Genomic DNA, 20841 nt, shown 5'->3' with positions numbered 1-20841 from the left:
ATCACAATCCAGTTGAGTATCGAAGTGTATGCAAATTATCCTTACAAAGTTGCAAGATTTATAAAATTCACTGCTACATATCGGGTTTTAGTTTCAATGATCCAATGAGTAGCCTGTGGGCTCAGGAAATCCATGAGGAAACTAAAGGATGGGTGCAACTTAAACATTATGTAAGCCTTGAATAATAGGATGTGTAGTTAGGTTATTCAATATTCAGTATTTATTTTATGATATTACAAAAAGCAATGCTTGCATATTCGCTAATTCCGAATCGATGGAGAGCCAGCGCAAAGTTAACTGCCAGCATCCCGAGTCAAGTGCCTGCCAATCGACTGAATCATCGCCACCAACCAGCCAACTAAATCATCACCATCATCATGTTGTCAACAGTTTTTCGACTTTTGTTGCCCACAAATCAAAGCCTTTTGCGAAAGGGACTGACAGGAGTGCCGGTGGATCGTTGGATTGCCCCCACCAATGACTGGTGGATTGGGGGATGGAAATGGAAATGGAATGCGTTGTTGACAAGTTGAGCATTTTAATTGCTGCCGTGCGGCCGCTTACGTACAACAACAGCTCCGCCCATTGAACAAACAGGCGGATGGGGGGTGCGACAGATTTTTAGGGGGGTTGGGGATGCGCGCAACCCCTTCGCAGTGCTGCACGCAAAGAGTCAACTTCCTGTGCGTATCCACAAAATGCGCTAACTAATCAAATATGCATAACAAACTTGAGCCACCCACCCGTCAGCCCATCGAAGGACAACCCTTTTGGGTTAGCACACGCAACATTTACGCACCGTCAAGGGGTTAATATCAGTGTTGGTTAAGGTACTTTGCGTATTTGTGAAACTTGCTTAATACAAGGTACACGTATTTGTTAAATGCTCCCTAACAATTATATTTCACTTAGCTACCTACATATGTACCTAAGTGTACCAGTGTAAATGTCTGGAATTGGGTACTTGAACACGGCTATAACCGCCATCACTACTACGAATACATGAACGGACAAAAGGCATTTCGTCGATTTAACCCAATGTCGATTTGCTGCTAAATTATTGCTGCTCGTTGTCGCTGTCGCTGCGACTGTGACTTCTCTAACCAGTAAAACTATTATTATGATCATTATGGCAGGGACCCTTCGCCGCCCCCTTAAGAACCGAGCGAAGGGTATTCCTTTATCCAGTAACTTTCGACACGCACTTCGACGCAATTCCCAACCTTTTGAACTCCAACGCCCGCCGAAACGCTTCCTCGCGCTGTCTGTCTGTCTCTCATAAATTTGTTGGCAATAAAACGCAAGTTATGATAATGCCAATTCATGTTTAGTGACGGATATCTAAATATTTATACAGCGAGTGTGTTTGCATGTTCGACCCAATGACGTGCAGAAAGTTTCGGGTGATGGATGGCTGTCATCGGGATCAGCAGGTGGGACTGGGACAAATTGAAATTCGGATCTTAAGATGGGATTCTCCTTTTAAATTTTAAGCATTATTCTTATATAAATGTTGGTAATTAAGAAACATCGTACTTCCGGGAAGCCTTTCCATGGGTGGCATCTTCAAACGAAGTAACAACTATAAAAACGCCAAAAAAAAACATTTTTCTCAAAATTTAATGGTGCTCAAAAATGCAAAAAATTAAAAAAAAAAAAATATTTTACAAAAATTAATGGGACTGTTAGCGCTCATTATTAGCTGCAAAAAACTGTGTTTATTTTCAGTATGCGACCTATTTTGCCCAAGTTATTCCTCTTTAGCGTACCAAGAAAACGATATTTTTGCCAAACTTCAACATTGCCATTTTTCGAGGGGCAATAATCAGTATTTTGGCCATAAAATTGCATCAAATGATTTAAGTATGGAATGTCATATACCGTTCAGCTTGGAATTTAATTTCTAATCGATTGGCATTTACATACGCCTGAAAACGTAAAATTTTGGTGATTAAAAATGCAAAAAAATTCAAAAAAAAAATTCATTTTTTCCAAACCTTCCAAAAAATGAATGGGATCGTTAGCTTTGATCATTGATTGCACGAATAGGTGTTTATATTGACTATGTGACCTATTTTGTCGAAATACAGCTAAAAAAAACCGACAAGAAGGCAGTAGTTTTGCTCAATAATAAATCCATTAGAGTAGCATTACTTACTTACATTTTTCATCTGTAACTGGCCCGGGAAATGGCTTAAGTACGTGGGATGAGAACGAGGAGGGGTTCTCCGGTTCGGGTATGGATATGGATATGGTCGCAGACGTTGAGAAGCTATTATTGACAACATCGACGACATTACCCCTTTTGTCGAGCAGTTGGCTGTTTTGGTGGTGACATTGGTGACACTGGCGACAGCGGCGGCGGCAATTAATAATACGTAATTTATGTTTGGCATTCGATTCTATTTGACTTCTGGCCCAAAACACTCAGAGTGCGTGGTCAAAAGAGATGAAAAAGGGTTAACCAAAACAAGGGTAGGGGTGTCCCCAGCGCTTTTTACGGCCGCACTTAAACTCTTTGCGCCTTTTGCTAGTGAAGCGTTACAATTTACAACCGCCGCCAGTCGGGCGTAACCAACGATTCCAGACTATAAGTATATATATATATATATATATATATATATATATATACCAACATATATGAATAAATATCATGCGGGCATTCAATTACTGATCCGATCCCAAATATAAATACGCCATAATCCGACGTTATCTCGTCGAGAACGAGGCATTCGTGCCAAATTCTATTAGCCAGTGCTTAACGCTTGGCTTAGCCACGCCGCCGATAATCGCCGCTTTGGATTAGCCCAAAAACTGGGTGGCAGACAAAGTTTTTTTTATTAAATTAAATGTTACACCTTCGTTATCCGGCCGTCGAATTGGCCAAGTCCTTCGGACTATCATCGTCATTCGCCGGGGAGCAGCAGGAAGAAGTGAAAAACTTTCCAAATTGAGGGTGCAGATAAGCGGAAGTTTGCAAAAAACAATTAGAAACATACGGGGTTTGATGCTTTTAAAATATAAGTCTGTTAAAAGTTGGTAGCCAATATGTTTTTTAGACTGTTCGTTGCCAATTTATACTCAACTTTAATGACGAAGAGGATTTTCGAAAAATTCCATTGGTGGACAGTTTCATGGGTAGGCCGGTAAATCCCTTGGCAAGCCTGGCAACCCTGGCAACTCAGCAGACAATTGGCAGACAGTGTGGGTCAGAGAGCGAACAGTTAATTATGACACGCACTGTTTGCCAGCTGCTGCTATTTATTTATTCATTTATTTAATATTCCCGTTGGCGCTGCTCATTTTGGGGCAAAGGATGCGGGGGAAAATCCTGTGACCAGATAACAAACAATAATCCCAAATAAAAGAGAGAAAAAAAGAGATTCGAACAAATAAACGCGAAAACTAATGAAACATGAACCAATTTTGATTGCATGTTTTGTCATCGCTGTTATTCCTATTCCTGTTTGCACCATTAATATTTGTTGAAAATGCTGTGTTTGTTTGTTTTTTTTTTTTAGTAATAATTTTTATTTAATTTCCTTTGTTTTGTTGTTGTTTAATTAATTTTATATATAATTGCAGTGACATGAGGTGTTGTTGCTTCTTCATTAATTTTATCCATATACATATATATATATATATTTAAATATATATATCCTTTCGTACATAATTTGTTCTTGTTGTTCTTGTTCTTGTTGTTGCTGTTCTTGTTGTTTCGGGTTGTTTGCGTTTGTTTTAAATTTAATTAACTATAATTAATATTGCTTTTGCGTATAATTCATTTTCAAAAAACAGCTAACCAACAGAAAAAAAAAAAATAATTCTCTTCCATCATAAGAGTGCCTATGTGATGATGATACAGGTGATGATGATGCGATGAAGATTGTGTGATGATGCAATATTATTGGGTTACAAGGAAAACAAATCGCTACGGAAATGTACTTTAATATATTTTTTTTTTTTGAATTTTCTTGCTTTTTTCTCCTTACTGGTGGTGGTGTGTGTGTGTACTGTGTGAGTGTACGTGTATTGGTGTGCGAGGGAGGTGTGTGGGTGTGTGTTAGCTGCGTCTTTGTCGCTCTCTCTTAAATTATGCGAGGAACATGCGTTGAATTCAACTCTTTTCTTTTTTTCCGTTTCCATACGTCTTACACAAAAAAATGTACTTTACTAAAAAAAAATTATATTTTTTTTATCAATACAATTATACTTTATATATACGCATACATATATATTTATGATATAAACACACACAGAACTCTTGCCCTAAATTAGCATCTCAGGGGGTTCCGAAATTAAAATACAAATACGAAAAAAAAATTATTACTTTCTTCTTTGGTTTTAGAACTTAAAAGTACGAAAAAAAATTGGAAAAATATTATGGTAAAATTAGGAAAACTCAAGCTCTCATAGTTTATATAGTTTATAAGCATTTTCTATCGTCTACGAAGAAAATTCGTCACTGGTGTGTGTGTGTGAATGTGTTTGTGTGTGTGAGGGGTGGTGCTGCATGTGTGTGTTCCTTTTTGAGTGTTTACGGTATCTTGGTACTTAAAAGCTACATAAAGTATTCATGTATATATATTCTATGTATATAGGTTTTATTTACGTTTACTAAAAAAAAATTCATCCACCTAAGACTAAGAAAAAAAATTGCATTTATTTTGTTTTTGTGGTATTTTTTTTGTGGGTTTTTGTTTTTCTTTGTTTTTCTTGTATGTTTTACTAAGGTTACATTCTGTATATATACCAGCTTCTATATATACTATATATATATATTTATATATATATATGTGTTCTAGATGTATATAAAGAGGCGCCATCTTTGATGTTGCTATATTCAATCCAATCAATATACATATATGGGTGATACATAAATTTGTCTGAGGATAGCCCTTGTCCTTACTTCTCATTTTTCATATTCCGTCTGTTTGATCTTGAAGTCTGGAACATTCAAGGCGCTAAAAATTACGTCGATTCTCTTGCCACGCCCCCTTAACTTGTTCCTGTTTTTTGTTTCCTTTTTCTTTTTTTTTGTTTTTCCTACTTTCTGTCTTCAATAGATCTCTCCATCACTTTGCCAGCGAATCGCCAGCGATTTCTAGGGGCTAGGCTTTGCTTAGTAACGAGACAAAAAAAAAAGAAGTTACTTAACACTGGCGATAAGCGGGCAGAGTGAGGAATACACACTATATATGCTACAAATGCCTATAGTCTAGGGTCCAAATCGTCCGATATATATATGTACATATAGACTACGCTAAACCACAAAGACGGTGGCCGTGTAGTTCAGAGGCTAGAGGCAATGTCGCTGATCCGTTCGCGGTCAGACGTCGACGTCCAGATCGAGATCGATGACCGAGCTGCGATCCTCGTCCTGCTCATCCGGATCCTGATCCAGATCCTCGACATCCTCCTCCAACTCTAGTTCCAATTCGAGACCGGCATCCTCACAATCGGAGCGGCCGTCCAGTAATTGTCACTGATCCGTACCGCCCGTTGTCGCCCCATGGTGCGAGTGTAGATGGGTCTGGTGGTGCGGATGTGGTTGTGCCGGTTGCTGGTGGTGCTGCTGCTGGTGGTGCGACTGATGCTGCTGCTGTTGGTGGTGCGCCTGGGTGTGGTGGTGGTGCTGGGCAGCCTCCTCGGCCAGCTGAAGAGCCGCCGCTGCTGCCGCCGCACTGCCATTGTGTTGAACCTCCAATCCGTTGACCATCTTCTCCATGCTCTTGAGTTCCGAAGGCGAGTGCTGGGATTGGGCCACACCGGCGCCAGCACCACCGCCACGTGGTTGCTTCATCAGGGATGGCGGCGTTGTGGGTGACATCGAAATCGGTCGAGTGGGTGGCGAGTGGGAGGCAGGTCGGGGTCGAGGGCTGGAACTCAGACTCCTGGGACCATTCTCCACCACACCACCACCCAGGCCGCCGCCGCCGCCTGGCGGATCTCCCGAGCGATTGGCATTCGATCCGGGAGTCACTGCATCGAAGGCGGAGCCCAAGCTGCCCGGCAAACTGTACGGCGAAAAGCGATGGCTCTTCAGGCCCTGTAATGGTGATACCGGAGTGTGACCCGCCGCCGCGTAGGCGTGGCCAAACAAAGCCGGATGCTGTGCGGCCAGCGCCAGTTGGGCATTGAAGAGCAGACCCGGATTCAGGCCAGCCGGACTCATGGCCGCCGCTGCAGCGGGATTGTGCAGCAGGCCCAGATGCGGCGGTGGATACAGGCCATGTGGATACAGGTAAGGCAACAAATGCGGCGACGGGTGAATGGGCGGACCCACCGATATATTCGGCGACGGATAGCTACCGCCACCGGGATTCAAGCCAGCCGCTGCGGCAGCTGCAGCCGCGCCCACCGCCTCCTTGGGACTGCCCGTCGAGGTGGGCCTAAAGGCACCGCCGGTACTACCGCCGACGCTTTCCGAGCAACTCGAATCGCTGCCATCCCGCTCCACATCCGCGTCCGCCTGCAAGCGGCGACGCAGTGCATCCTCCGCACTGGCATTGGCCGCCGCCGCAGCTGCGTGTTCGGAGGCTCCGGCTCCAGCGCCAGCCAAGTGATTAAACCAGGCAGCAAGAGCTGCTTGAAGAAATAAACAAAAACAGAATGTCAAGATTATTATCAGTGAGGATTTGAAATGGCATGAATTGTTGGATTTCTCCTTATTTTTCTTGAATAGCTTGGATTATTACTTACCGGAGTGCTGGTGGGCGTGCATCTGCTGCAGCGAGTGGCTGAGCGGAAGTAGCGGACTCTGGGGCGGACCCACCACGTCCAGGAGCTTGTCGTCGTCGTCCTGCTGATTGTCGAGCAGGGCGGCATGGGGATGCAGGTGAGGCGGACGGCCGGCGTGGCCCAGATGGAGCGGTGCCCGCGAGCTGCTCACGTGCGTCGGATTCAACTTGTCCGAATCGGACCCTCGGTTCGACATCAGTGCCTGCCTGTAACAACAGTTGTACGAGAGACGGGGCCACAAATTAGAACATCCAATAGTCATATCGAATAGTGATACCCCACAATGCGATTTTTGAGGATAACAAGGATAACACTTTGGCGTGGATCATAGCGCCGAGAATGGGAACCCCTAATCCTTTTTTTTATCAATACCATCTATCTAACTAGCTAAGCCTAAGCCAAACCGTGTGCCTTCTACCTCGCTCTGCTGAATTTCGCGGTTGATTATCCAGCGGGATTTTCGTTGGGATCAGGATTGGAGCTTTGATAATATTGTTTGTTGCTTAAAATATCTGCTAAATGATAAACCTGCGCTGGCGGCGCTTGAACATGGAACATTTCGCGTCCGCAAAAACTGGCAGAATGTGCAGAGTACCTTGTGTCAGTTTTCAATGACGTGGGCCCCAAAAGCCACTGGCCATACATATATGCCTGCCCAACTGTGCCATCGCCCGCTGAAACTTAATTGAAATGTAACAATGCGGGGGGGAAACGGGCCGGAGTTCTCCACTCCGTCCGTTTTGTACGTCCGTAGTCTGTCTGGGGCTGACAATGAAATTGAAAAATAATTCAAAACACGTTAGTGTAATTTAGTGTCTGCTCTGGCCAATCTTTTCCCCCCACCATCGCCCGTCAAGCCGCACATTTTCCATTCCATTCCATTTCAATTTTCCTTATTTTTCCGCACCGCTGTTGTTCACACATCAAAGCCGAAACTGCCTCACAAATTGGGCAATTTTAGCAGTCGGCACACACATGCGAATGGTGTGTGTATCATTATCACAGCAACCACACCCAGTGGAAAGCCAAACGCACCCAACCACCGCCCACTTTTGCATTGCTGGCATTGCGCCAAGGGCGTCTTCTTTTACACTTAACTGTTTTTCCACCTGTGTGTATCTGTGTGTGTGTGTGTGTGTGAGCCTAATTTAATAGCAAATCAATTTGTGTTAATCCAGCCAACGTATCTGACCCACCCACTTAACTACAAAGGCCAAGACGGCCAACTTTTCACGTCGTCCTCCAGGACCGCTCACCAATTTCGAGAAAGAAGGCGCTTTTTGGGCGCCGCTGAATAAGCCATACATTAAAGATACATGTTTCACTTGGATGAGTTCAAGCATAGGTTTTCTTTTAAAAATAATATGATATTTATTTTTACGCCCTAATTTGGGACTGTTTTCCGTATTAGTCCGCCCCTGAGTAGCTCATGCAGCGGGCCCGTAAAATTTGGCCCAAAACCGAAAGACGTTTATCTATTGCCCTTTTGTCTCCCATTGTTGGTGTACTTGATGTTGTTGTTGTTATGTTGTGGTGTGGTGTGGCAGATAGTAAACGCCCTTTTGCCATGGGTGTGGCTTTTCTTTTCGCAGGAGGTCCAAAGAAATTGCCCTGTTTTGTGTGCTCTGTAATTTTTGAATTACGTCTAAATTTGCGGCTTAAACGGCCCACGCACGCCCACCACCAAGCCCGCTGCCATCTATATATAAATGGGTATATATTTATATATATATATATATAAATACCCAGAGACCGAGACCTATTGCCAACTAACGCCTCGGGTTAGCAAAAAAAAAAAAAAATATTCTAGACTGGGGTGAGAGTTTTTGCGCAAAAATACCAAAGCAACAGGAACAACAAAAGGCGCCGAGAAAAGCGAATTTCAATTGCTGCTGTTAAAACGTTTTCACTTTGGATTTCCGGTTCTCGTTGCGCCGCAGGCAGTGGCAGGGGTTTCAGGGGTTCCAGGGGGGTTAAAGAAGTTTCAAAAAGGGGTTTTTATGCAGCAGTTGAATATCATTCCGGCGGAAGTTGCGCACTAGATTGCCACCAATTAGCATCTCTTGCTGTGAAGGACTCAGCATTGCAATAGGGAATACCATCATCATCATCATCGTCAGCATCATCATTATTTTACCCAGCAGCACCCAGGCTTCGCCTTTATTTTGTTGTCATGGCAGAGGGGTGTTGCGGGAAAAATAAGAATCAAAAAAGAGTTGACTAAGTCGTCACTAATTGCCAAGGATTTTTGGCAGCTCCCAGGACTTGTTCTTCTACATTTGGGTTTTTTGCTTTTGTGGAATTGTAAGCGGTTTAGCGGTTTTGTTTTTTGACCCCTTTCTCGAGCCGAGTTCCATTTTACCCCACCACCGGCATTTAATTAACAATTGGGTAGAACGTAAAGTAGACTTCTTTTAACTGACTGACTGACTGCCTGACTGCCTGACAACCGGCTGTCACATCAATGACCAGGCAAAATCACTGATTTTTTCGGCCTCCAACTTTCGGCGGAGGTTTTCGAACACGAAAAAGGGAAGAGCTTAGGTTAGACAGACACGCTAATGCCAATCAAGCCAGAAGTAATCAGTTCACAAAAAAAAAGAAAAAACCCAAACTCGACTTGAGTAAATTGTTTGTGTCAAATGTGGTGGATGTTCCTCGCTGGGTGGCTGTGGGTGAAAATTGATTTGTAACGTTTAGACATGGACATGTCCACAGACACTGGTTCCTGCGGGGGATTGTGGCTATTAAATGTCATTCATCATTATGCTAAGTCACCCACAGCAAACCGGAACCACTCGAATTGGGGGGATGATCTCAGATCGCCCCAGCTCTAGCCCCTTCTCTAAAAAAGCAAGTATCCTCCCCCCCACGGGTGGCAAACAGAAATTGGAAAATCTGTGTGCTAAAAACTCAAACTTTTCCTGACCATCATCGTTAACAGCCCTTCGGGGGATTTTTGCCTCCGACAGGAAATTGAAATCAATCCATCAATATGGATTACATGTTCGAGCTGCCATCGGAGGTGCCAGTCATCAGTATTACCCCGGAAAAACAGAAGCCAAATGGCCATGAGCATCATCATTGGCTCTCCATATATACGCGCCACGCCCAATGCTCCGCCTCCTTTGTATGACTTGCAATTTGACGAGCTGCAGGCTAATTAGTTCCGCATAGATTTGACAAAAATTAATGTCCCTCAGCTGCGTTGGTAAAAGTATCTGTATTTGTAACTGCGAATCTGTATCTGTATAACTGTCTCTTCAGCCGGCTAATCAAGCCACAAAACATCCAAAACGGGGCTGAGATACATAGATGGATGTCTGTTCTGATTGAGATGGAGATTTCGATGGTAGATGGAAGTTGGTTGTTGGTTGTTGGCAAATGGCGATACGATTCCAGACCAGAGAGACAAATGAGCTCTCGGCTAGGGAGCTGCAAAGTTTTGATTGTCTGACAGCCACAAAAGGGCAACCATTTCCCCTTCTTATTTTCCCATTAGCCGTGTCCTGATTAGTTTGCTTTTTGATAATGATTTTTCGAGGGAATGCGGAAGCTGAATGAGCTTTTCGGTTGAAGAAGGAGGAAGTAATTTGGCTGTGGGTTACTTGTACCACGTAATGATTAAGATATTTCAACTTCGTATAAGCTAGCAGCACCCCATATGTTTATTGTGACATTTTTGACCCCAGCTTGAACCCACTTCAAAGTGCATCATCAAAGGATAAGCACTTGATGACTCCCGTATTCACAACTATTCACTAGTGATACTCACTTCTTTTCCCGCTTGCCGGCACCAGTATCACGAAAGCCCTTCGCAAACGGATTGTTATCGATTTTCAATTGAGTTATCTGTGGGAAAGATGACGATTAATGGGCGATTCATCGACTACAAGCTGAGTACTACTCACCTTCTCATTTTGATATGCTGTGACGGCGATGAACTCGGTCTCCTTGAAGACGTACGTGCGAAACGTGGAGTACGGCAGCTTCAGGATGTCGTTGGCTCGCACCAGGTGGAAACGTGGCTGGTACTTGTGCATCGAGTTCAGGATCGTCTGCGGGCGGGCAAATAAAAATAGATGCAAATGGATGGGGGATTAGTGAAATTGTCAGACGGCCATGGCTAGTTCGTTTCGACCAACCGAGGGAAAACAAAAACGGGAGACCAAGGAACGGTGCAAAGAATTCACAAAACTCTAAACTGAACGGCGAAAAACTGCAAGCACAGGCACACCGAGAAAAAAAGTGCACCTTTCAACACTCAAAAATCCCTAAGTAGAATCAATTCAATGTTTTGATGTTGAAATTTCTTTATAGACCAAATACTACCTACCTAGTTTTTCTCTCTGTGCAAATTACCTTACCGTAAATTTGCCTAGGTAAGGGAACCCGAAAAAATACGACGACATTGCCGACGATTTCCCGCCGTCGCCGTTCACTTTACACGCCAGCATTGGCAACAGCAACAGCAACATTGACTGCAACGGCGGCAACATTTGCAACACAGCCAACGCGACCACCCACCAAAAGGCACGAGAAAATCGAGAAGGAGATATATAGTAGTCGTATGTATGTATATACGAGTAGGTAGAATATGGGAGAACTACGAGGGAGCCGTGTGCCAATACAAAGTTGTTGTCATAAAATATGAATTTGTCGAGAAAAGGCTGACAGAGAATGGGAATGGTGGAGAGGGGCAGGGAAAGGCAGACCTCCCAGGCAAGCTGCAATATCCCCTTCATATATACCTATGTATATATATGTACATATATTTCCCAATCCATTTTGATCCGTATCGATCCGTTGTTGCAGCAGGAACACCTTTTTAATTACCATAACTCGTCGGCTCGACTTCGATTAAGCGACAAACAGACCTAGTAAAACCCGGACAAGTTGCTGCTGAGTCGTTGCTGCTGTTGATGTTGCTGCTGTTGCTGTTGTGTTGCTGCTGCTGCTGCGTGTGGAGACCCCACAAGCAGCACCCGCCGCCATTTTGTTCGTGTAATTTGGAATTGAAAAAGAAAAAAACAACTTTTGGTTTGTTGCTACAGTGAACGAACGAAGCAAGGAGACAAAGAGAGCAAACAAAGCGAGACAGCCCACAATGTGTATCTCATAGTACGAGTATCTTGTATCTTGTATCTGCGCCGGATTCGCACGCCTCTCGACAAAACCCAAGCCCAAACCAAAGCCAAGACCACCAATGGCGACTCGGCCCAAAGAAACGAAGGTGTGACTAATGCGAGTGCTGTGTGAATGGCTTTTGGGTGTTTGCATGAGGAGGAGGCAGTCGGGAATGCGAATGGGAATGGGCACGGGCATGGGCATGGTCATGGGGTTTATGGATGAATGAGTGGTGGATGCGATTGCACAGACATGCTGAGTACAGAAAAGGTTGTTAAAACGATGTTCTAATATATAAGTTGTTATTAGGGAGTGTGAATAGAATATGAGTGCTGGAATCAAATGCATTTGCTTCATTCAAGACAAGAAAAATGTATTCTAATGGTGTTTTAACCAAATAGAAGTCCTCCCCTCTCAATCGACATGAAAACTGCGCATTCAATCAAGCACTTCAGAGGACCAAAAAAGCCAAAGCACACAAGGCCGAACAAAATACCAACAAAGAGCTGATTAATTGCCCGCCATTTTGAACTAAACGCTTTTGCTCCACCCGCTTTTGAGCCCCCGGAAAATCGCCAATCCCCAATCGGTTCAAGTTGGAAAGCCTTTTAAAGGCAAACACTTTATGGCCGGCGATCATCCATCAAACTCGAAAATATATATATGAAAACGAAAATGAAAAAAATCGCAGTCCATAAATTGTGGGCAAAACGCGTTGCTGTCGTCGTCGTCGTCTACTTAAAACGTCATTTGCTAATTTGCTTTAAATTTATTGACACATAAATTCATTTGAACAATCATCATAATTACGCTGCCAGTCTGTATGTGCAAGTGAGCGTGTGTGTGTGTGTCTAGAATTTATTGATAAAACAATTTGCATTATTACGTTAATTTTTCATTGGGCTGCCATGCATGGCGCACAAGGCGCAAAATTGTCATTTAAAATGTCATTTTGGTCGCTGAGTTTGTGCCGAGTTTGAATTGCGATTTAAATGAAAATAACCGTGAAGATAGCCATAAAAATATAAGCATGCAATGTTGCCGCTGCTTCCACTGCTCTGCAGTTTTTTTTTTTTTTTTCCAAATGGGCATAAACAAGTCTAATTAGACATGAAGTGCGATTACACGGACGCCACGCAGTCGTCGCCAGTTGTCGTCACTCAAACAGGCAGCAACCAGATTGCTGATGTTGGTGCTGCAGCAAGTGATGTTGCTGCTGCTGCTGCTGTCGTGATTGTATTTGCTGATTGAATTGATTGGCGAACATAAACCCAAGGCAATTATGCATCAAATATTGCCTAGATTTTTAGCACATATATGATTGCACTTATGCATTGCGGCACGTAGCAATTGCATGTTGCTCCCCGTGTCCAGTGTGCGCAGTGTCAAGTTTTGTGTGTGCGATTGCTCAGCGCATATTGACAAAGTACAATCCAATCCGTGGAGCAGTTAATCACTCTATATATCGCCCGGGTGACAAACTGATTGAGCCGCCGGCGGTCAATACCAAAAATGGTGCGACAATTTCATGTTGCCTTTGGTGTTGCTGCTGTTGCAGCTCCCGTGTTGCTGCTGCTGCTGCAGCTGCTGCTGTTGCTGTTGCTGCTCCGGCTACGTGCTGCTGGCTGCATCTGCACCCAGCTTGAGCTCCCTGCTCCCTGCAGATGTGTACTACTGATGTTGCTCCTTGCCCCGCCAGCAACACGTTTGTTTTGGGCTTTTGCGTGTTGATTGCTAAAAGGTAAAATCGCTGTTGCTGCCGAGAGATTGCCGTGTTGCTGTTGTTGCACACTCATTGTTGGCATATTATCACATAATTTAACTGATGATGGCACTGCTGTCGTCGTTGTTGTCTTTGTCGTTGTCGTTGTCGTTGTTGCCTTGTGTGATTGCTGTCGTCGAGTTGTTGTCGATGTTGCTGCAGCAGTTGGTGTTGCTGGCGTGCTGGGTTAATTGAATGATCACTCACACTTTGATTCGATTTGGCATGTAACCAGCGAGTTAACGGTGATCGCCAGTTAGATTGAATTGACTCCACTCCACTTTACTTCACTTTGCTGCAGTCGAAAGTTCAGCAAAATGGCAAAGTAGAAGAGCTCAGGCAAAAGGTGATCGTGAGTGAATGTCAGTCATCTCCAACTTGGCTTTTAATTGGCCGCCCCAAGTGGATTTCTATTGGCAATGCAGAAAAACAAACAAGAGAGCTAAATAAAATGCTGATCGATCAACAGAGATCGTGTGAAGAAGATCGATGCCAAATTGAAATTGGCAGCAAGTGATCAACAAAATGTTTCTCCACTTCAACAACTGATGGCTTGATCACTTGATCGCTTGATCGCTTGAACGCTTGATCTCCTGGATCATCATTGGTTCAATGATCTCGGTCGATCGGCAGTTCTAAGGCACCGCAGCTCCGAGCCAATGACAATGATAAACTCTCGATCATCTCCGAACTCAATTAGGCAGCACAACCATTTTCGGCTACCTGTTGACCAATTATGGCCATAATTGAAGCGCCTCTGATGATCACGATGATGATGATGAGGATGACTAAGCCCAGATTATTGAGCTGAGTCGTTTTTATTAAGCTGTATTAAGTATTAAGCGTTATGCATATTGAGAGATCTATACCATAAATATCAACACGAACCACGAAACTCTTGATCGGCGAGTAAGAGCAAAAGAGAGGCCCAGCCTCACAGTCCATGTCTTAATTAAGTCGCCGGATCAGGTAGATTCAGTAGACCCAGTGTAGAGATCCGATCTCCCTGACAGGGGCCACCGTGCTCATATTAATCTGTAAATTATGCATAATTTTAATGCCCCCCGAATGGAGAAACAAAAAACGAAAAACGGGAAAACAAAACAGCCACCCAAGTCTCAAAATCTCTTTTGCCGGACATGTCAAAACTCTCACGATGCAGCTGCCAATCGAATCAAATTCGAATCCGAAATACGGCCGACCAAGTCAAAATTTATTTACAATTTATAACAATTCTTTTCGGCTGCCTTATCGGCCGGTGGTCGGCGGTGTTCATTCGAGGAGAGTTGGTCGGGGGATAAAATGTTAATTAAACGGATTTACATTTTAATGACAACACGAAGCGAAGGCCGCAAGAGTCCACAGAAAACCGATTGAGATACAGACAGACAAAAAGAGTTGTATGTGGACGGTCCCCACTTCAAACAAAATAAGAAAAAAAATAACAAAAAATCCACCAGAATGCAGCCAATTGCAAATTTGCTTAGCAGAATGGGCGGCGTTTTGGGGGCAGCTGAAAGACAAAAAACAAAAAAAAAGAATACAGCTAAAAAGAAACCAAACATTCAGCATTCGATATTCAATGAAATCATTGCAGCAGCTGCCTAATGATGCCTTTGCCTGTCCACTTCTTTGTTTTTCTTTTTTTTGTATGCAAATCGATCGTGCCTGGTCCTCTAGAAAATATCCACCCCCTCTCCACTTAAAAAAAACAACAGTCACAGTCGATTGGCCGGGAGCTGAATGGAGCGAATGCGCAGCTAAAAGCGAACTTGGAACACGAGTTCTGGCACCCAGTGGCTGCGGTTGGATGCGGCCCACTGATCCCCACCAGACTCGATAGCCGCGGGCTATCGATAGGCGACTGTCGTGGCCAGCTTGGCAAGGCAAGCAGAACGCCATGGTGGCCACTATTTCACTTGCCATATATTTGGATTGAAATTCAAGCATAAGCTTGAATTCATTGAAAAAAGAAACTTATAGCCTACATTTCGATTAACTCGACAATTTCGAAGAAGTAATGAACAAGCTGTTATTTTGATGTTTTTTAACTACATTTAAAGTTGATTCAACATCGTTAAACGCCAGAGTTGGCCAAGTGCCATAACTTATCAGCAAGTAATCGATTTGCTTTACTTGGCCATACCCAATTGAATCAGTTTAGATCGTAAAAAACACTCCTCCAATGGACGTTAATCGATTTGTAATACGCCTGCTCTTCGGGTGCTTCATTAATAATCGTTTGTACCCGCCACCCACATAAAGCGCACACCCGTACTGGCAAACACCTAGGCCGACTATCGATGATTATTTATCGCTTTTGCGTTTGCCATTTCCACCGCCTCCTACCCCTTTCGCCACAATCTTGGTGAAGTCTAGCCCATAGGAGGGCCATAAATTAGCGACTGGTCAGAAAGAGAGGCCCCGTCGTCTATGTGAAGTCCGCCGCCGCTGCCTGTTTATAAATGAGTCGAGTTATGGAGAGCTCGGCGGGCCATAGATAAAAACTAAGGCTGGAGGGGGAGAAGAGGATCGGTTAGGATCGGATCCCAGGGGCGGCTAATGGTTAGGCTAGAGAGCTACCGATCTCGAAAGCCCGCTATATATCGTATCCCCCTTTGGACTATCAGTAAATGACAAATATTTCAAATGATTTCAACACTTTGCCGATGCCGCGCTCTTTTCGCTCTGCGGCCCGATGATTTGCGTTTTATTGCAGCTAATAAATTGAATGGCGACCCACCACTGAGAAACTAACTGGGGGAATGGAAAACGGCGAACGGCGAACGGCGGAGTAAGGAGTAGGGAGTGCACAGCTTGGAGGATCGGGGATATCGGGTCTGGTTTGGGCCAACTATTTTGCTGCGATAAGAAGGAGTAGCAGCAACAGTAGTGGTGGTGTTGCATGCAACATGCAACTGGCCATTCGGCGCATGCGTGTGTGCATTTCAATGCAACACTGATAAAGGTGTTCAACGCTCGATGACATTAGCACCATCCAAATGCCGCAATCAACTGAAACCCCTCTGTGGACACCATACCTTTGCGTTGAATTCCCTCACCCTCTCGATTTTGTTGAAGCCCGCAGTTTTTTTTTTTTTTGTTTTTACTCTCTTTTGCCATATTTGTCGGCGCCTTTTGTTCTTCTTTATTAAAAAGGCGAATAATCATAATAAAGAACCAACAACCCGCGACGTTGTCGTTGTCGTTCAAGTTGTTGTCGTCCATTTAGCCACTGAGTTTTGGCTGAGCAGCCGCACATTGGCGAACTGCCAAGACGAAGCGGGTTTCCAGTCGCATCTTCTTTGGATTTGGGTTTCGGTTTCGGGTTTTGGGTCTCTGGAGTGTTCTGTATTCTAGGTTTTGGGCTCAGGTTCAGGTTCAGGTTTAGGTTCAGCCGCTCGTTCGGTAGCCGCTAGACTTGGACATTAATCGATAACACTTGAGTATTTTTTCATGTTCCGCAGGCGAGCCATTAAGCGATTGTCCACCAAAGTTGTTCGCTTACGCCAATAACGTGTGTGTTGGTGTTGCGATTGGTGTTGCTGTTTACCTTAAGTAGTTCAGCTGCTCCACGAAAATCGACGATTTACCTGGCATTATCCGATAAGCGGGTATATAGAGTAGGGGGGATGAGTTTTGGGAGCTGGGAATCCGTCAATGGGTTCCTTTTTAAATATGAATCCATATGTCTGGGTTGTTTAATACAATTGTGTACTATAAGTTTTTGATTTTAGCCAATTCCTTCCTTTTAGTCAGTTGTCTTAATGTGATACCACTGTTAATACCAGCATGATATTCCGGGTCCTTCGTTCTTAATTCTCAGGTCTGAATACCCATACCTTATTCCCTATACACCGGATTGGGATCTGGGATCTGGGATCTCACTCCCTCCATCCAAAAACTCGGCAATTACTAAAAGACAAATTTATTTGCACGCATGCAGAAGAGTTGTGCGATGATGCGGGTTTGTCTTTGGAACTCGGGACTTGGAGTGGATATGGAACTGAAAACTGGGGATCTGGGATCTGAGATCGGCACTGAAGCCGAGGCTACTGTTCGACAAGTGTTAAGCATAATGCAGACACACACTCAGATGGCGGATAAATGGAATGGATGGAGAGGATCTGGACTTTAATTGAAGTGCGGACCGACTCGCATCATTGACATTAAGTGTCGATAAATTAAGCATACGCAATGTTCGCCCCGCGTTTTTATGAATGGAAGCCGAACGGCGAGAAAGAAAATAAATGTGAAAGGTTCCTCCACACGGAGAGCTTGGTAGTTTGGTCTTTCGACCGCCCCGACTGCGGCATAAATTGCTGATAATTTACTGTATATAAAAATCAACACAAAACATTTTATGTTAATGAAAATAAAAGCGCAAAGCGAAGTGAAAGCCAGGGGCGAAGGGAACACCGAGCTAAACTTGATTTCGAACTGGAACTGGAACCCAGCGGCGGAGATGGAGATGGAGATGGCAAATACAGTAGCCGGGTCAGATAGCCCAGATATCTAGGCAATTAATGGGCAGCGCAGGTTCGACTAATGAGCGGCATTTATATGTCGTGTTGTTAAACCCAGCTGGTAGTGGGAGATCGAAGAGCCAAACACAGTGTTCGGTTCTAATTTGGCAAACGTATTTTTTTTTTTTTTTTTGGGCCTGACCATCGAAAGTGTCGCTGGGCCTTTGGCCTGACTCTGACCCACACAGATGATGCAAAGATCCAACGATCGAGCGATCCACCGATCCGCTGATCCACTGATCCACAGCCTTTTGATGACAGCCGCTATCTTATCAGTGAGTTGAGCACTGAGGCAGCGGAGCATTAAAATTGTTTTATTTTATAACTTAATTACTGGCAGCCGAACGGACATTAGTCTGTCATTTTACTATATGGTGAGACAGACACCCCCTCTCCAAACAAATCGTCACTTGTTTGATATTCAAACTCTGAAACTGTGGCGTTTTGTATGCTTTTGTTTTAATGAATGAAAAATAAAGAGGGAATGGAAATGAGCCTGATAATGGGTCAGCACAGCGTGTGTGTGGGCAGGGTTTTTTAGAGTTTTCTGAGTGTTTCATCGAGTTTCAGAGTCTCAGAGGAAGGCCCAAAGCAGCGCCACACGCTGTGAGAGCCAAAAAACTCGGTGGCAACTGAAAAACTAAAGAACTAGAGATCACAGACACTGGCTGCTATTTGAGTTCTTTGCTTAATTAACAACAAATAGGGAAAAGACCGGGCTACACAAACGACGGCAGAGCGTGGCGAAGAGTTGGATATAAAAATTAATTAGCAGACCCGAAATCAAATGCATGAAACTTCTACGGCAAGGAGATGTACTTTGGTTGCGACGGGTGAAAAAAAAAAATAGTCAGCTTGTCTATTACTCAAACAGAAATAAGCGAGTATATTACGGAGTTGCAATTATAAATTTATTAGGAATATTAGCGAAGACTGATAGACATTTTACACTCCATAGGTAGCAACTTCCGCGGCCAGAAGATCAAACGCAATATGTGTTTTTAATTAACTTTTTAGAGGTCATAAACGTTTTCAGACGGCAAGGTGCGCTGCAATCACCCCGAAAATGGGACCAATAAAAACCAATTCCAATTCCAATTCCCTGACGGTGTGTGTGCTTGTCGCTTCTTGCGGCTAATCGAGAAATTAAGTGTAAAATTATGTTAATCAGCACACACACACACTCACACACCGTCCAGCGTTGATTGAGGAAATTGTCGTAGTTGTTCATTCATATTGGTTGTTTCCCTTTGGCTAATCAGTTGCAACGGAAATCCCCCCGAAAATCAAGACAAATTTAAAACCAAACAAACTGGAGAAAATGAATACGAGTCTTATAAGGTAGTAGGTCGACTGCCCACAATTTCCGTGCTCCCACAGCGATCTATGCTAATGACGGGTGGTCAATGTGTCGATTTCGGCCAAAGAAAGAAAGTCAAAATCGAGCAACCAAATGCAAACTTAGAAATTAAATTTTATTTTATTTGAGAGAGATCAGTGGGAGCAAAAACGAAAAAAAAAATAATAAAGGCAGCGCATCCCCATGTGACGGCCATAAAAATGTGCGTTAATAACATTGCCGCCAAAGTGAAGTTCGCAATAAAATGGCAGATTCATGTGACGATGACGATGACGATGGTGATGCCGATGAGAGGACGACGCTTGACGATGATTATGATGATGATGACGATGGCAATGGCGCTGCTACCAACGCGTTTTGGTGGGAAATACGATGGCCTATGCCAAGTACATATCGATACCAGCCGAGACATAAAAATTTACGTCCCATAAATATCCACACAAGGCTGCTGCTGCTGCTGATGTTGCTGCTGTTGCTGCTGTTGCTTCTGCTGCGTCGGATGTTGCAGATTCGCATTTATGCGTTTAATGATAAAGAAGAATGGGGAATGGCACATCGGCCGGCGGGGGATTGTGGGACAATCGGAGCGAAGCGCCTGCGTAGCGAGCTGCCAGCGGTAGCCACCTTAAGTGCCACATTGCGTTTTTGTTTTTGCTGGCCGGGCCACACAGCAACCATTGGTCACCCTCTCTCTTTCCCACTCGAGGCGTTACGCGTCCGGTGGTCCACGACAGCCGCCACAAAACGAGCTGCGATAAGGCGCCCAATGTGCAGGCCACCGCTGCTTCGAAAGTCAGCTGAAAATCCCCATTGTTGTACTCGAAATTCTCGCTGCGTTGTCTAAGTGGCGCCCAACGTGGGGCCTTGAAGTGACACAAATTAGGACTGCCATTGAGGAATGAGCGGAAGTCCTAAGTGAAGTATTTAATTAATTGCTTACTCTAGTGCTTGGTAGGCTACAAGTTCAAAGTCTTGAATTCACCATGCACTAAATTTGGGCTGCAAGTAGGCTAAAGTGTTAGAAGCTTTTCATTCATAGATGCTTTCGATGTCAGTTATGTGGTGAGACATCTTCTCATGGTGTATACTTGGATAGTGTCTCTCCAAGAAGGCTTACAAGCCGCTTAACATACCTTCAAATTGAAATTCCAGCTATCGAAACCAATAAAATGCCCCTCAAGAAATTGGGTTAGCTGCCCGCTTAGAAGCAGTTGCTGCCACTGCGGTGTGTGCGTCTTGCAGCTGCCACATCGAAACCCGTTAGCTGAAAATCCGCAGTGAGAACGACCTTGCCGCGTTTTTGTGGTCGTTTGCGGTTCGTTTGT

The 20841-nt window shown here is 44.1% G+C and overlaps 1 protein-coding gene across 7 annotated transcripts in view; it reads right to left on the bottom strand.

Moving 5' to 3' along the window:
- Positions 1 to 3716: 3716 nt before the first annotated feature.
- Positions 3717 to 20841, bottom strand: part of LOC6612505 (optomotor-blind protein) — a 57298-nt gene continuing 40173 nt past the window's right edge. For 2 of the 7 annotated variants that reach the window (XM_032724408.1, XM_032724411.1), the window contains exons 4-7: positions 10653 to 10799; positions 10517 to 10593; positions 6703 to 6956; positions 3717 to 6588 (exon numbers count right to left, since the gene is read on the bottom strand). In XM_032724408.1, coding sequence (XP_032580299.1) covers positions 5483 to 6588; positions 6703 to 6956; positions 10517 to 10593; positions 10653 to 10799 — 1584 coding nt within the window. In that variant the 3' untranslated portion in view covers positions 3717 to 5482. The remainder of the gene's footprint in view (positions 6589 to 6702; positions 6957 to 10516; positions 10594 to 10652; positions 10800 to 20841) is intronic. The other 5 variants (XM_032724409.1, XM_032724414.1, XM_032724410.1 and 2 more) reach the window with 4 other exon arrangements.

This window comes from Drosophila sechellia, chromosome X (assembly GCF_004382195.2).
Source record: "Drosophila sechellia strain sech25 chromosome X, ASM438219v1, whole genome shotgun sequence".
NCBI classification, from domain to species: Eukaryota; Metazoa; Arthropoda; class Insecta; order Diptera; family Drosophilidae; genus Drosophila; species Drosophila sechellia.
Note: the sequence above shows the minus strand (reverse complement) of the source record. Positions and strands in the feature narration are given on the sequence as shown.